Genomic DNA, 15,550 nt, shown 5'->3' on the forward strand with positions numbered 1-15,550 from the left:
CTGCTTATGCATACTTAGTTTGACCTGTCTAATCACAAAGCTAAAGAAGATATAATAAAATTTACATTTTGTGAATTTTCAAATGACTCAAATTCAGTTTTTTAGTGTTACTCAGAAAATATACTTGTTGGATATATTTGCTACATTTAAATCTTTCAGGATTTCAGGTGTTAAATCCCTACAGAACAGGAGTTATATTGTTTGCAGCAAAAAATCCTCATAGGAATACAAATGATCTGAATCATCATAGAGTTGAAACACATAACATGTACGGCACATAAAAACATATTTTCCCTTAGATTTCTTCTTTTTTGTCACAGACAAATAAAGATAACCCAAGTAAACAAAATATTTTTGTAAGGTATTAAACATCCTAAATAATTACCCCCTTTTTTAATGATGAATTGTGACAATATTTCTTTGGTTCGATTTCAAAAGCAACTCCCACTGAAATTTGTTTTGTTACTTTTGAACATGTACATATGAGAAAATAAGCAAAACAAGAACAAAAATGTAAAGTACCATTAATGAGAGCATTTAGGAAGAAAAAAAAATATTTATACAGCCATTCCATTTAAAATATAATTGTAGTATGACTAATTCACGTCAACCGTTATTAAAAGAACCGGCATATTGAGTCGGTTCAGTAACGAACGCCACATTACATACGATGCTGCTAGCGCACCAGGAAAGCTATCTTTATTTGTTGTGTAAGCTTTCAGCACGTTAGTATTCAATTGCGGTTCTTGTAGCTTTAACCACATTTATATTTTCCAGAAGTATGCAGCCAGGTGAAAAGTTAGAAAAGGTCGTTTTTATTGAACCGGCTTCAGCATGACAGAAAGAACAAGCAAAGACAAACCGAGGCGAAGCTTGTCATTGAAAAAGAAGAAAGGCGATGCTAAAGCTGGGACTTCTTCTACAACGAAAACCCCGATCACCAACTTCTTCAGCAGCCAGCCTCCACCGAACCTGGCCTGTCCCCTCTGTGGACAATTAGTCCCAAGATTCAAGATCAATGATCATATCGATTTGCAGTGTCAGAACTTTGATAGAGGAGACAGCACTGCAGCTTCTGGAGGTAGGAATGATTATTCAGGGGTCCAGCTGTCACCTGGAGGCAATCTGTCAAAGTCCCCTGAGACGGACCAGAAAGAGGACACCAAAACTAAAACGAGTCCTTATTTTAAGAAGAATAACTCCCAGCAAACTCCACGGGACATAAATAGTAAAACTGTGGTCAGAACCATTGACCTAGGAAGTCTGTCTTCAAAGTTATCCAGAAAATATCTCAAGAAAAATGCAGAAGTTAGCAACACATCTGATCCGATGAGCTCCGCGGAGTCGACCAGCAGCTCCCAAAAGGAAAACGTCCAGACATTAGAAGACAACAATGACTGTATTTCAGCAGAGACAGAAGCTCCATCACCTGTAGAAAAGCAATCAGATCAATCAATGGTTTCATCTAAACAGCCACCTTCACCTGCCAAGCAAACGAAGAGAAAGAAGAAAGCCACGTTTAGCGTCAAGGGATCTTTTATCAGAAAGAAAGCGAAATATGAAGGTAGCAGTGGAGAGGCATCATCTCGTCTTGATCCAGAGGACACAAATACAGAAGGACAGGAATCTGACAAGCCTTTCAGTTCAGAGGAGTTGTCTGAGGAGAGGGATGCAGATGTAAAGGTAGAAACTGCGGATGCCCAATCACTTCCCTACTACCTGCGTAACTTCCGGACCGTGCTGCACGCGGTGTTGGAGAACGAGGACGACAGGATGCTCTTCAACCAGGAGGACATGTCGGCCGTACATGGATTTCAGAGCTTGTCAGGTATATTTTTGTAACTGACGATTATTTTCGCAATCGATTATTCTGTCGATTAATCGATCGATTTGATTTAAAAAAATAGCACATTCTGCAGATTTTTTATTCAACCACTTAAGCCTTTTTATACAATACATTAAAAGACGCAATGAAACAAATTATTAAGTTCATTTATTAAATAAGAAAGAGAAAATGTTATTACCTGAAATGTAATAATTTCCTTAGTGAAAGCTTGATAATTTGTAGCAAAGGATGCATCTGCAGCTAAAATATACTTTTAACATCAATAGGTTAAAAGCTCAGGCCTTTCTGCTTGACTTAACATCAATACAGTTTAGGGCTGATATGTTGATTATTTTTTAGATTAACCAATTAATAATTGATACTAAACGTGCTTAACGGATCTTTCTTTTTTTTTTTGCACAATTTGAACCAAGTGAAGCTAAAGTTTGTACAGTCACATGGGTTTTTTTTGTATCTCAAATGAAAAATGTATGTATATATTTGAACAGTTTTGGCTTAAAAACTCCTCTAAGAACGTTGGTATTTCAGTAAATGAGTCTGTATACTCATTTACTGACTCCAGTTAATGATTAATTGATTACCAAATTAGTTGACAATTATTTCAGATCAATTGCTTCTGTCAAAGCATAACCAGTAACTCACTGTCATGATTTTTGAATCTCCTAGTCATGGCTCAGAAGCTGTATGTGAGGCTCTTTCAGAGGAAACTGAAGTGGCTGCAGGTAAATAAACTGGATTATGGAGAGATCTGCAGTGATCTGGGATCTGTTGCACAGGAACTGGCTCAAATTGGTTTTCTACAGACAGGTGAGTAATCCGTCCAATTAAAGCTTGACTAGGACCTTTTAAATGCTTTCTGAACTTTGATTTTTCTTGTGAACGTCTCTCTTTAAGAAAAGGACCTCGAGGATCTTATGGAGGCTCTAGATCTGCTGCCGGCTCCTGAACTCAAAGCTCTTGCTAAAACTTTCCATCTGGGCAGTTCTGGCACCCAAAAACAGCAGCTGGTCGACGGGCTTCTCCGTCTGAGCAGGCAGAAGTCTTTCTTCTCTCCGGCCTCCAGCCAGAGCAAAGTTGGGACAGTTATTCTGAAACGGTGAGATTAGGGTTCATATGAGTGACTAAAACACTTGAAAATACTTGAATTTTTATTAGGGGTTATCAGAGTTTGGAAAGTGCTTGATATTCAAGCAGCACAGTTTGGTTATAAAGTGCATTTGATTAAAAGCCTAAATATTTACAGTTGAAACCAGATATTTTCATACACCTAATCAAAAGACACACACACATTTTTCCTGACTGCTTGTCTGAAATTAAATTACACTAAACTTTTTCTTTTAGATTAGCTAGAATCGCCAAAAATATTTCTATTTGCTAAATGCCAAAAAACCTATCAAGAAATTTTTTATTATTATTATTGTAACTTTCTTTATATATTTGGGGCCATTTGCCTTACAGTTTTTGGATTGTTTCAGTCTAATTAATATTTATTATTCCTAGTGATTGACTGACTTATTGGTCTATCTAACTGAAATAAAGGTTGGTTTTTGTTTTATATATTAAATATTATTGACATTTTGGGATTTTTGTTAAATTAGTGTTTTATTATCAGACCAGTCAGGTGTATGATGTGTGTTTGAGAGAGACAAAGATGTTTCAAATCATAAAGTTTTGCTAGGTTTTAATTTATCTTGTCTCTGTTAAGTAGAATGCTACCACAAGATATTATTAATTACAGTTTTATTGTATTTGCTTTATTTTTTATGCAATTTGGACTTTGAGTCTGTAATAAAATCTATCGATCTATCGACCTGTCTGTCTGACTGTTCGTCCATCTATCAATCTAGTAATAAATGTAATATAATGGTGATTTGAAACTGTCTTTTTTAGTCCATTTGTATTGTTTTCATCTCCAAAGTGTGGAGGTGGAAAAATGTGAAAATTTACCTTTTTAACTTTTCAAGCATTTTCGTACACTTTTACTGTGGGGAAAGAGTAGAAAACAAGTGAAATTATCATTTACTTTGACTTTGTGGGTATAAATAGCTGCTAGAAGTAATCCTAATCTTAATTTTGTTTCTTTTATTTAAAGGGCGAAGCAGCTTGCAGGCTCCTGTGTGCGTCTGTCTCGCGGGCCTCGAGCCGTCTTCTCCCGCATCCTGCTGCTCTTCTCTTTGACGGACACGATGGACGAGGAGGAAATGGCAGCTGGAGGTCAGAATCAGCTTTTCACCATCCTGTTGGTGAACTCGGGTCGTCTGGCGTTTCCGGACTACGCCGTGCAGCGAGAGGCCAAAGTGTTTCGAGATAGAGAGGATCTCATCAGGTAAGGACCTGCAGAAGGGTTTTACTTAGTTACCTGTTGAAGTCACTTTTTGTCATCTTAAGAATCACAAATTAGCACTTTTTTAATTATTATTATATGAAGTCATTTTTGAAGTTTGCCTTATAGGGAAGCAGCAAACATGGAGGAAGGTGCTCTGTTCAGATGAAAGCAGGACTGAAAAAAATTTATCGGATTAATCGTGATTAATCAATTATTTAGTTAATTGTCAACTAATTTAGTAATCAAAATGACTAATTTAGTCATTTTGATTACTAACAGGAGTATACACACTAAAGAAAGGCCATTTGGCCACATCTTCAGAGTTGTAATTAAGTCAAAACAGTACAAATTATTTATACATTTTGATTTTAAGATAAAAATACATCATTGTATATGTTTTACCCCAAACCCTTTGAGCAGCAAACTCACTTAAGGAAAACTATGTTGTTGCATTTTAAACAATAAAATGTATATTTTCTTATTTAAAAAAGAAAATCAGAAGTCTTTGTTTATTTGCATCTTTACTGTACTTCTGAAATTGTATAAAGAGGCTTAAACTGTTAAAAGAAAGATGAATAATCAATTGCTAAAATAATTGTTAAAGTCCTACTTTTCATATTTTAGTTTGTAAAAAAATATATAGTTTTTTCCTTATAGCACACAATATTTTCTCTACCTTCTGTTGATCTATCACATAAAATTGTAATAAAATACTTGCTTGTGGTTGTAAAGTTAAAACTTTCTGGGATGTAAATACTATTTGTATTTGTTTCAGCACAAAAGGCTGAAGTTTATATTTAGATTTATGACTCCTTGCATTGCACCAGGTATGAAGCGTCCATGCGTGCCCTTATAGAGGTCACCGTGGCGATGCAGGGGGGTCAGTGGGATCAGGCCCTGCAGCTCTACACCTCTGCCAAAAAAACCTGGATTGAGCTCAACAGCAACCATGACCTGAGGTCAGGACTTTAAAAGTCTTCTTCGTTGGTACTATTTCTGTAGAATTCATGTTTGCTGACATTGTAATTTTCATCCAGTCACCAGGAAGAGCTGCCAGTGTTCCTTCGCAGCTTCACTACAGGGTGGGCTTACACACGAATCTTATCCAGAGGAGTGGAGATTTTACAAAGGCTGCGTCGCTATGAGGTTTATCTGCATTTATTTTCTGCCTGTTATTCAAATTGGTTTTGTTTGTATAGCTAAACGTGTCAGCAGGGATCATGTAAGTGCTTGAAATCCTTTAAGATGCTTAAATTTATGTATGACGTGCTTGATATTTAAACTGAACAGTTTTGTAATAAAGTGTAATCTAACACTTTGCCTAAATTTGGAAAGCATGATTTACAGTTGAAACCAGATATTTTTATACACTTGACAAAAATTACATAATTTTTTTTCTTATTCTTTGAAGTTAAATCAGAGAAAATGTTCTTGTTTTTTTAGTTAGGAATACCAATTTGTTTTCTATTTGCTAAATGCCAGAAAACTTAGCGAGAAATTTATTTATTTTTTAAAAATATTTAATCTTCCTAATGGCTCAATGATTTATTGATCTGTATAGTTGAAATAAAGGTTGTCTTATGTTTTGTTTAAATTAAACAGTTATTGAAATTGCTGATTCTTATTTTTTATTTTTTTATTTGTGTTTTGTTCTCAGACTAGACAGGTGTGTGAGAGAAACTTTTCAAAACAGAAAACCTTGCTATATTTTAGTTTATTTTGTCCGTGCTGTAGAGTGTAGAATACTAAACAAGACATTATTAATAACCGTAGTGAGTAATAGTGAATTGAAACTGTCTTTCTAAGTACATTTGCATTGTTTTTTTTCTTCAAAGTGTACTGCTGGAAAAGTTTGAAAACTTACCTTGAAAATGTTTTAATAGTGTATAAATTTTACTGTTTAGAAACCTTGTGTTAGTAATGATTATTTCTCTGTTGTATTTCTCCGTTGTTATGAAACAGGAAGCAGTAGAAGAGCTGCAGGCCCTACTAAAGCAGACCGTTTACTGTCCTGACAGCCGGGGCCGATGGTGGGACAGGCTGGCTCTGAACTTTCACCAGCACCTCAAAAAACCGGATCAAGTAAGCAAAAAACAGATCTTTTCATTTATTTGTCTGGTTTATTATTAACATTCAGATGCTACAACCCATATAAATTTAAAAAACAAACCTTATTTATATTTTACAAACACTAATGCTGACGGATGCAATCCTGGTAGTTTAAATTCCCTGCTCTGCCTGCAGTGTTACCACACGAGGAGTGTATATCCTATTAGCGCTAAAGGCTACTGTGCCAAAGTCGTTGCAGTTTAGGACGCTTGCAGATTAGAGCTGCTCCAGTGAGTGAAGCTGTTGTTTGACACTAGAATGGCTAGAGTTAGTCCACTTTGACGTATACCTATATCGGCTTCGATAGTCCAACTGGCCTGAAGGATTTTCTCTAGCAGGTGCTTTTGTTCTGTAAATAGGGCCATTACCTTATCAGTACCCTGGTAATGGCCTCAACGCATCTCACAGTTGCACAATTGTTCCTTAGACTTCGACTTCGACTTCGACTGACTTTGTTGTCATTTTCAACAGTATAAAATATGAATATAAATCTAAATATAAAATATAAAGTGCAGGACTGACAGTAAAATAGAAGTTATTTAGCTCTGTACATGTGCAAGGTATAAAGTGGAGACCAGTTTTTGAGTGCAGTCCAGTTAAGAGTTCAGCAGTCTGATGGCAAGTAGGAAAAAGCTGTTTCGGAACCAGGTGGGCCTGCACCGGATGCTGCAGAACCTCTTTCCAGAGGGCAGCAGGGAGAACAGTCCATGGTGGGGGTGTGAGGGGTCACTGATGATGTTTCAGCCTCAGGACACGCATCCTGCATCGATGGTTGACCTGACACTTCGCCCTTTTGCCTGAGCTGGGTGTGGAAGGTTGTTGCCGAAGCAGTTTCTCCTTGTGTGCCTTCTTCTCACTCACATGAGAGTTACCGAACTCTTTTGCAAGCTCAACCAGGAAGTCCACCCGTCTCTCCTGCACCCCAATGCATGCCTGATAAAGCACATGTGCATTCAGTGCTGCCATGTCAATCATGTTTGCCAGGTTTGCTGACCAGCTGTCACATAGTGATGGAACCTTGGTCACCCCCCGCAAGATTATGACTGAAATAAATGCCATTAGTTCTTGTGAACTAAATAGGTGAAGCAGTCACCTATTTATCCTCCACAGCACAAAAGGCTGCATGCAAATTTGCATGTGCAAAGTCTCCCAGATTTCTTTTGCTTACACTTTTTGCATGATTTTTTTGAGGTGGATCAACACAATTAATTTGGTTAGTTTATTTCTAAACTGTCATGTTATACCCTCTTAGCTTTATTTCAAAGAGAAACATTACTAATTTCTTTTAGAAAAACCTTTGCATATTTTTTGAAACAGATTCTATGTTTTGCAAACTCTATGTACATTTGGCAAAATGACCTGGATAATGCAGCACAACATCATGGATCAGCTGCAAAAGGTCACATCTCTCCAAAAACACTTCATGTATGCTTCAAAACTAAACTGAAGAGCACTACCTACAGGAGACCTGATCTCCTGCAGGTATCATAGATACCCACCCCCAACATGGACTATTCACATTCCTACCTTCTGGCCTGACGGTCAACGACCACATTTACAATTGAAGAAGGGATGCTAATTTGAGCCATCAGAGTCGTCAGGGTGGACTCCGGCCTTTTGACCCTGCTGAGCCGATATGGGAAGGACTCGAAAACTGTACCATCCTAGTGTTTGAAGGAAAGGTAATGGGTATTACTGAGGCTGCAGCAAACATCCATTTTAAAGCTTTTAAAGGTTACCTTCTATGCTTCCTTTAACAAGTTACAATAAGTTTATATGCTATGCAAAACATGTCAATTTTTCACAAAGTCATTCTTGTATAATAAAATTTCAGACCGATCAGTTCTACCTCTGTTGAGCTACTTTCAAAATGAGTTGTTTTAGGACATCTTGTTACTTTAAAACCCTTTATGACTTACATTTCAAATCTTCATCTGGATACTTTTGCTTATTTTCAGAACATTTGCAGTTCTTTAAATGTTCTGTGAGTTAATACATTTGCCCATTTATCCATAATAACTGAAACTTTCAATATCCAGCAGTTATTTTCACAATTTAACTTCTATTAAAAGAATATTTCATCAGATTAATTTCACTCCCTGCTACGGCGAGGGTGAAATTATTGTAATAATCCGATATTGGCTGGAAAGCGCAACGTCTCCCCTTTCAGAAACTGTTGGAATTTTTCAGCTGGCTCAAAGTGTTGCGAAATTACGGTACTGCAAATTTGTCTGGATCCCCAGCACTCCTTAGGTCTTACAGGGTTAAAACTAAAGAAGCTGCTGCTGGCCACGCCCTCCAAGTCAATGTTTACACTCGCATATGAAAATGGCTGCAAACAGATGTCCAATTATAGAACCGTACATCTTTGAAAAGCAGAAGTAGAGCCTCCTGCACAAGTAACAACATTGCAGCAACTGGTCTCGCATACAGCGATAAAACAAGCTGACCAAATATGTTGGAGCACAGCTGAGGTTGCCCGTTGAATGTAACTGAAATGGCTCATTTTCCTGACACCAAAAATGGCTTAGTTTTGTTTATTTTTTTTGTGTAAGATTTACCTGAACCATTTCAGAATGGTTCAGATTTTTTGAGCTTTTCTCCAGCTTGAAAAAATGTACTTTAACTGTTTTTTGGGGGGTATTTTTCCATCATTTCTCTTCTCAGGCTATCTGTGCTATGAGAGACGGGCTGTCGGATCCTCTGGTGCGCACAGGACACAAACTTTCCCTCCATCAGAGAGCTCTCCGGATGAAAGACGCTCCCAGCTGCAAAAAATACCGGCTCCAACTCAGAGAGCTTCCTGCTGTCCAAATTCAAGATGTTAAACATGTCAGTTTGTCTACAGTGTGTTAATACGTGAGATATATTTTATTAAAGAAAGTAAATTCTGAGTTCTCTGTAACTTTCTTTCCAGGTGACCATTCGGGGTCAGCTGTTTCCTCATGAAGGCGGCATGGGGAAATCTAGATTTCTTTTACCAGAAAGTGAAGAAGGAGACGGGAGTGCTCACTCTACTGTAATATGCTCTGTAGAAGATCTTAGTTTGGCACATTATCGACAACTAGGCTTTGACCAAGGTAAACCATTTACAGCTAGCCCAAAAAATTACAGGAAACTTCGAGAACAAAAGTAGAACGCTGTCTTCTGTGTGAAAGGAATCCATGGAGAAGGATCAACATTCTCAACCTTGTTTGCTCTCCTGATGTGGGACATTATCTTTATGGAAGGTATTCCAGACGTCTTCAGAAACCCATACCAGGTAAAGGAACAACTAATCCAGAGATCCACAACATTTACAACCTAAACAGCCATTTTTACTCTCAGGTCAGCCAAATAAAACTCGTTTAAATGTCATATGGCCTTTTGAATACAGACAACATATAATTTTAGATAAAAATCTACTATTCTACTAGGAAAATTGTTATTTTTAAAGAACCATGATTTTATTTCTATTTTTAGGATTTAAAATAAATCCTAAAAATAAAATAAATACATTTTATTTATTTTATTTTAATAATATAAAATAAATAATTGATCTTTTTTAAGTGAAAATTTAAAAAGGCACTTAGAATCGAACATAGGAAAAACATATCTAAAAACAAACTAGTATTATTACTTTTGATGTATTTTTGTAAGAAATTAAATGCAAATATGGAAATAAACTGACTTGTCAGTTAAGCTCATTTGTTCTTTGGTTACTTAGCAACTCAGTCACTGACTCTTTGGTTTCCTAGCAACAACCTGCTGAGTAACTTTCACAGCAGCAGTTTTATGTTTCTTAACCTTGCGTCATAAAACTGTTTAAAAATAAACAAAACAGCATGGAGGAAAAACTGTGGATAAAAGATGAAAAGACATGAAACCAGTTTGGTAGTATTTCAGATATTTAAAACAAAAAACCAATCACTAATTATTGATATCGACTGATATGAAACACTTATGTCTTGATACATTTTTCAGCCATATCATCCAGCCCTAAACTAAGCCCATAAAGGTTAAACTTTTTTATTTGTTTCTCTTTTCTGTCCAGACTTGTCCTCTAGATCTTTACACCGACTGTTTCTATGAAAACAGACGGGAAGCTATAATCTCTCGCGTTCAGTTGCTCTGTGAAGCTTCTGTGGAAACTCTGTGTGCCATGCTGGAAGATGTCTGGACATCTCAGGAGGGGAAAGTGTGTTCGCTGGTCAGCTGGGAGCGTTTCTCGTCCCTCCAACAGGCACAGGTATTTACAGCATGATGCTGCCAGCACCTTGTTTCACTTGGGAATGGTTCAGAAGAAAATGCAGAGCTAGTTTTATTCAATGCATGATTTCTTAGCTGATTCTTTCCATTTTCAGATGACAGCTTTGGCAGACGTCTGTGTGATGTTCAACATTTGGTATATTTCTCCCTGAACCTGACTGCTTTGTTCTTTGAATCTAACAGAATAAAATTGATCCTGTGATGTTTACAGTCTCTGATTGCATGTCTTGGTGGAGTTTTCCTTGGTGGAGTGATTGACCGGATGGCAAAAGACTACAGACACTGCAGAGGAGGTTTGCCTGACCTCGTTGTATGGAACACCTCAAACAACACTTATAAGGTAACATCACCTGAGGGGTAAACCATCCCTGCTTGGTTTGATGTCGAATTTGTTGAGTGTAAGATTTACACACAGAGGATTAGTGCCAATGGAAAAAGACTCCCAATTCTAACTTGTTTCTCAGGTTTAAAGTGAGAATTCTGAGTTAAAGAGGTCATAATTCTGAGATTAAAGTCAGAATTCTGTTGAAAAAATGTCAGATTCTACAGAAAAAACTTCACAATGGTGAGAAAAAAATCAGAATTCTGAGGAAAAAAATGTCAGAATTCTGGAAAAAAAAAGTCAGAAGTCTGAGATCAATGTCAACATTTTGAGAAAATTGTCAGAATTCTGAGAAAGAAAAAAATTTAGAATTCTGGGATTAGTCAAATCTCAGAATTTAATCTCACATAACGCTGAGTTTAAAGTCATAATTCTAAGGAAAAACAAATGTCATAATTCTGAGGAAAAAATGTCAGAATTCTGAAAAAAAAAGTAAATTCTGGAAAAAAATGTCAGAATTTTGAGAAAATTGTCAGAATTCTGAGATTAGTGCCAGAATTCTGAGAAAGAAAAAAATTTAGAATTCTGGGATTAGTCAAATCTCAGAATTTAATCTCACATAACGCTGAGATTAAAGTCATAATTCTAAGGAAAAACAAACGTCATAATTCCGAGGAAAAAATGTCAGAATTCTGAAAAAAAAAGTAAATTCTGGAAAAAAATGTCAGAATTCTGGAAAAAAATGTAAGAATTTTGAGAAAATTGTCAGAATTCTGAGATTAGTGCCAGAATTCTGAGAAAGAAAAAAATTTAGAATTCTGAGATTAGTCAAATCTCAGAATTTAATCTCACATAACGCTGAGATTAAAGTCAGAATTCTGAAGGAAAAAAGTCTAAATTTCTAAGGAAAGAAAAATGAGGTTGATGTCTTTTTTTGTCAGTGGCCCTAATCCTCTTCTGTGGTTGATGATTTCCTCTGCTATATGTGAAAATTGGAAATCTTCTAACAGCTGGTCGAGGTGAAGGGGCCCAACGATCGTCTGTCTCAGAAGCAGCAGATCTGGTTGGATGAGCTGCAGAAACTCGGGGCCGACGTCGAGGTGTGTCACGTGACGGCCACCGGAGCCAGGGGAGCTCGTCTGGAGGAAATAAGCAAATAAGATTCTACTGAGACACATTTATCTGACAAAACGGAAACATCCTGGCAACAAGCTCCCAAAAGGAAAAAGAAATGTTTCTGTAATTTCTTCCACTGATTTTTGCTGAAGAATATTTTGATCTGTACTAAAAAAAATTTTAAACTCAACTGAAAACTTTAACTTTTAGGTTGTTCATCATAAGTTTTCTTATTTGATGTATTTCTGGTGTCTTCCCTCATCTGCATCATGACTTCTAATGAGTTAATCTAGTCCCAGTCAGAAGTTTACATACCTTCATCATGGTGTATATATTTTGAGTATTTAAACATTCATTTGAATTCTTCATTTTAGTGACTAAACAACTTTACTGATTCTTAAGGACTTGAATTTGTATGTGACTAAGTGTGGTTTAGTTGGTTGCAGAGTAAACACACATTTTTTGAAGTCATCACACTGCAAAAAAAAAAGAATCTTACCAAATATTTTTGGTTTAGGCTCTAGTACAAATATTTTAGTTTTATCTTATTTCAAATGTCTTACTTTAAAGGATTTATTTACTTTAAACAAGCTCCTACATCTTGGTGAAAAGTTGCTTGTACGGTAAGTTAGTTTTACCTTATTTCAAGTGTACTGAGATATTCGCACTAGAAACCAAACCAAAAATACTCTGTAAGATTTTGTGTTTTTGTAGTGCATCAAGCTTTTGGCATAAATCTGGCTGGATATTTGACCCCCTTTCTTATCAAAAATATCTTATGTTGCTGAGTTTTCTGGGCAGAAGCTGACTTTTAAAACATTATTCACATATCCTCACAAGGAATGAGGTCAGAGTAATTTCTGAACGTTAGCTAATTCAATTTTGTTGCTTTTTTGGGGTAGTTTTCCAGCTCGAACGCCAAACTGTTTCTACACCCAGTTGCAAGTTTTAAGTGTAATAATTAGGAAAACGTTGTCTTTTTTACTCCAATTACCTTGTCAAATGCCCGAGTGCCTTTTAGCAGAAAAACAGACCCTCACCATGATGCTACCAACACCATGCTTGGCAGTATTTGTAGGTTAGAAAGCCTAAAGAGTGCCATCTGTTTCTTATCCTCCATAAAGCATTTTGCTTGTCATTTGTGGGCCGGTTTAAAATTCAGTCAAGTTTGAATCTCTTATTTTAAATGCAGACAATTCCTTCTTGGTTGGCAACCTTTTAGTGGTGCTTCCAGTTTGTGATTAACTTGAGTCCTGAGAGTTTCTGGATTGTTAATAATCATGGTGACCATTTTTCTTCCAGCCTTACTTCCGATATTTAGCCATGTTTCAAACAAAAATAAATTGGTACTGGCTAAAATCAGGCTTTTGAAAGATCAATAATCGGCGATCGGCAAAAAAAAACTGCAATCGGTGAATCCCTAATCAGATGGTTCAAACCTGGAAGCATCCGAGTGTTTCAAGAGGTTAATGATCCCAAACAAACAAACATCAGACTGGTTTTGGAATGAATGAAGCAGACTAGCATTAAGTGTCTTAATTGACACGATGCTTTAAAAGCCCGGTCTGTGTAAAGGAAAAACAAGTAATTTTGCAGAAACTCAATGAAATCAACAAGCTGTTATTGTTTCCTGTAGCTTGTGGATGAGTGCAAAATGTGTTTTTCTCTCTGCAACTTGCTGAAGCAGATTGAATGTACATATCTTAAGCTGTTTGGGTACAAATGAATAATTATGGGAGACTGAAAATGTCAAACTTGTGCAACCAAAGTCTTTTTCTTTTAATTTACCAACTAAAAATCCAGTCTATTCTGGAAGAGAAAAAAAAACCTCCTTGAAGTAAATATTTTATACAAATGATGAGAAGATGTGACCTTTTGACTAGCACTATAAAATACACCAGATGATGAGCATCATAGCAGAGAGAGGAGATAATCGGAGGCAGGCTGTTTTCAGATAATTAGCGTTAATGCATGAATGGATACAACCACCAGGAGAACCTTTATTCTTCTATTATAATAGAAACATGTATCATCAGTATGTCAGGTTACCAAGCAACTAAAAACAATCACATTTCCTTGGTAGCTCAATCTGCATCAACTCCATGAGTTTCTCCTTCAAATAATTACTGTGTTAATTGCCTCTAATGATGCTGATTTGATACTTATGTATTAAATATCAGCTGGTACTAAAGACGAAGTCTGAGGGTTGTTTTTATACATTCATAAATACAGTTTGTGTAATTAATCTGCAATTTAGTCTCATGATTCCTTGACAAATTAAAATGTCAGATTTTTTTTTTTTTAAATAAGCGATTTCTCACTGTTTTTGTTTGTTCTGGATATGATCTCTTGAAACAGATTTCCACCAGTTCCTCGCAGCACAACCATGCAGCTAATAATGGGAGTGAGTGTAGGTAGGTGGGTGGGCGGCTGTGGGGATAAAATTAGATCATAAAAACAGAGAAATTGTTTGTAACGACTCCAAGAACACAGTGTGCTAATAATGAAATACCTGCTTTTGTGCAGATTGGTCACAATTTATAAGTTTGTTAAAAGAAATATCTTACAATTAATTTCAAAAAGTATATTTTTCATGCAAGTGCAATATAACTGAACTGGATTTAACAGACACATATAGAGAGGTGTGTAGTAACTAGTTACATTTATTTAATTACATTTACTTGAGGATCTTTAAAAAGTATTAATTGTTGGAGTATTTTTCCAATACTGTACTTTTTACTTGAGTATTTTTTTAAGATGTATTGTTACTCTTATTTGAGTAAAATTTATATTCTATCCACTGTGAGTAACTTCACTGAATGAAGAACAAACATGTTTTAACCAAAAATTCACCAAACACAGACACACCTGCGGTTTTTGTTAAAATTTCATAAACTCCATATTGACAGAAACTGATTTGATTATATGTTATTGCGCCTGATTTAACTATTTTTATGTTACTTATGTGAATTAGTAACAAAAAACGGACGGAAATTGTGGTATTTTCGTCCTTAAAATACCACAATTTCCACTTCACTACACTTTATTATTATTAAATATTAAGCGATTGTTTTGATCAGTTACCAGAGTAACTTTTAGGAGTATTATGAGTCACTATGGTGTACTTTTTACTTTTAACTGAGTAATTTTATTAGAAAGTATCTCTACTCTTGAATAACATTTCTAGATTTTCTACCCACTGAATGAAAAACAAACATGTTTTAACCAAACAGACACAGACACACACCTGCGGTTTTTATTAAAGTTTCATAAGTTTTATAATGAGATGTTTACTTTTGCTTGATTTCGTTATTTTTTATTTATGTGAATTATTCTCATTTTCGTCCTTAAAATACCAAAATTTCCACTTAACTTTAGATTGTGGTCCATCTGATTATGTATTTTTTAAATATTAATCTTTGTATCAGTTCTTAGTCACCTTTTTAGCGAATACTTTTTTACTCTTGAGTCATTTTTGGGGGGTTTTACTTTTACATGAGTAAAAATATGTTGTGCTGCTCTTACTGGAGTACAATCTTTAGGTACTTTACCCATCTCTGCGCATGTAATATAATGCGACAGT

The 15,550-nt window shown here is 35.9% G+C and overlaps 1 protein-coding gene across 2 annotated transcripts; it reads left to right on the forward strand.

The window, feature by feature from the left end:
- Positions 1 to 682: 682 nt before the first annotated feature.
- Positions 683 to 12,480, forward strand: fan1 (FANCD2 and FANCI associated nuclease 1). Of its 2 annotated transcripts, XM_005809900.2 has the most exons (13): positions 683 to 1,828; positions 2,513 to 2,653; positions 2,741 to 2,942; positions 3,939 to 4,172; positions 5,000 to 5,131; positions 5,210 to 5,318; positions 6,135 to 6,254; positions 8,949 to 9,113; positions 9,199 to 9,361; positions 9,440 to 9,543; positions 10,315 to 10,509; positions 10,741 to 10,869; positions 11,862 to 12,480. In XM_005809900.2, the coding sequence occupies exons 1-13, from the start codon at positions 835 to 837 to the stop codon at positions 12,009 to 12,011; spliced, it is 2,838 nt and encodes a 945-aa protein (XP_005809957.2). In that variant the 5' UTR covers positions 683 to 834; the 3' UTR covers positions 12,012 to 12,480. The 2 variants fall into 2 exon arrangements, with proteins under 2 accessions (XP_005809957.2, XP_023200064.1); XM_023344296.1 differs by lacking the exons at positions 10,741 to 10,869; positions 11,862 to 12,480 and adding an exon at positions 10,625 to 10,726.
- Positions 12,481 to 15,550: the final 3,070 nt, after the last annotated feature.

Source organism: Xiphophorus maculatus, chromosome 2 (genome assembly GCF_002775205.1).
Source record: "Xiphophorus maculatus strain JP 163 A chromosome 2, X_maculatus-5.0-male, whole genome shotgun sequence".
In the NCBI taxonomy this organism is placed as follows: Eukaryota; Metazoa; Chordata; class Actinopteri; order Cyprinodontiformes; family Poeciliidae; genus Xiphophorus; species Xiphophorus maculatus.

What these genes read in the sequence shown, in the direction of transcription:
- fan1 (XM_005809900.2), top strand. Translation starts at nt 835, where the DNA reads ATGACAGAAAGAACAAGCAAAGACAAACCGAGGCGAAGCTTGTCATTG. An exon ending in CGTCCCTCCAACAGGCACAG is followed by an intron (nt 10,510 to 10,740) that starts GTATTTACAGCA and finishes TGATGTTTACAG; the next exon opens with TCTCTGATTGCATGTCTTGG. An exon ending in CCTCAAACAACACTTATAAG is followed by an intron (nt 10,870 to 11,861) that starts GTAACATCACCT and finishes ATCTTCTAACAG; the next exon opens with CTGGTCGAGGTGAAGGGGCC.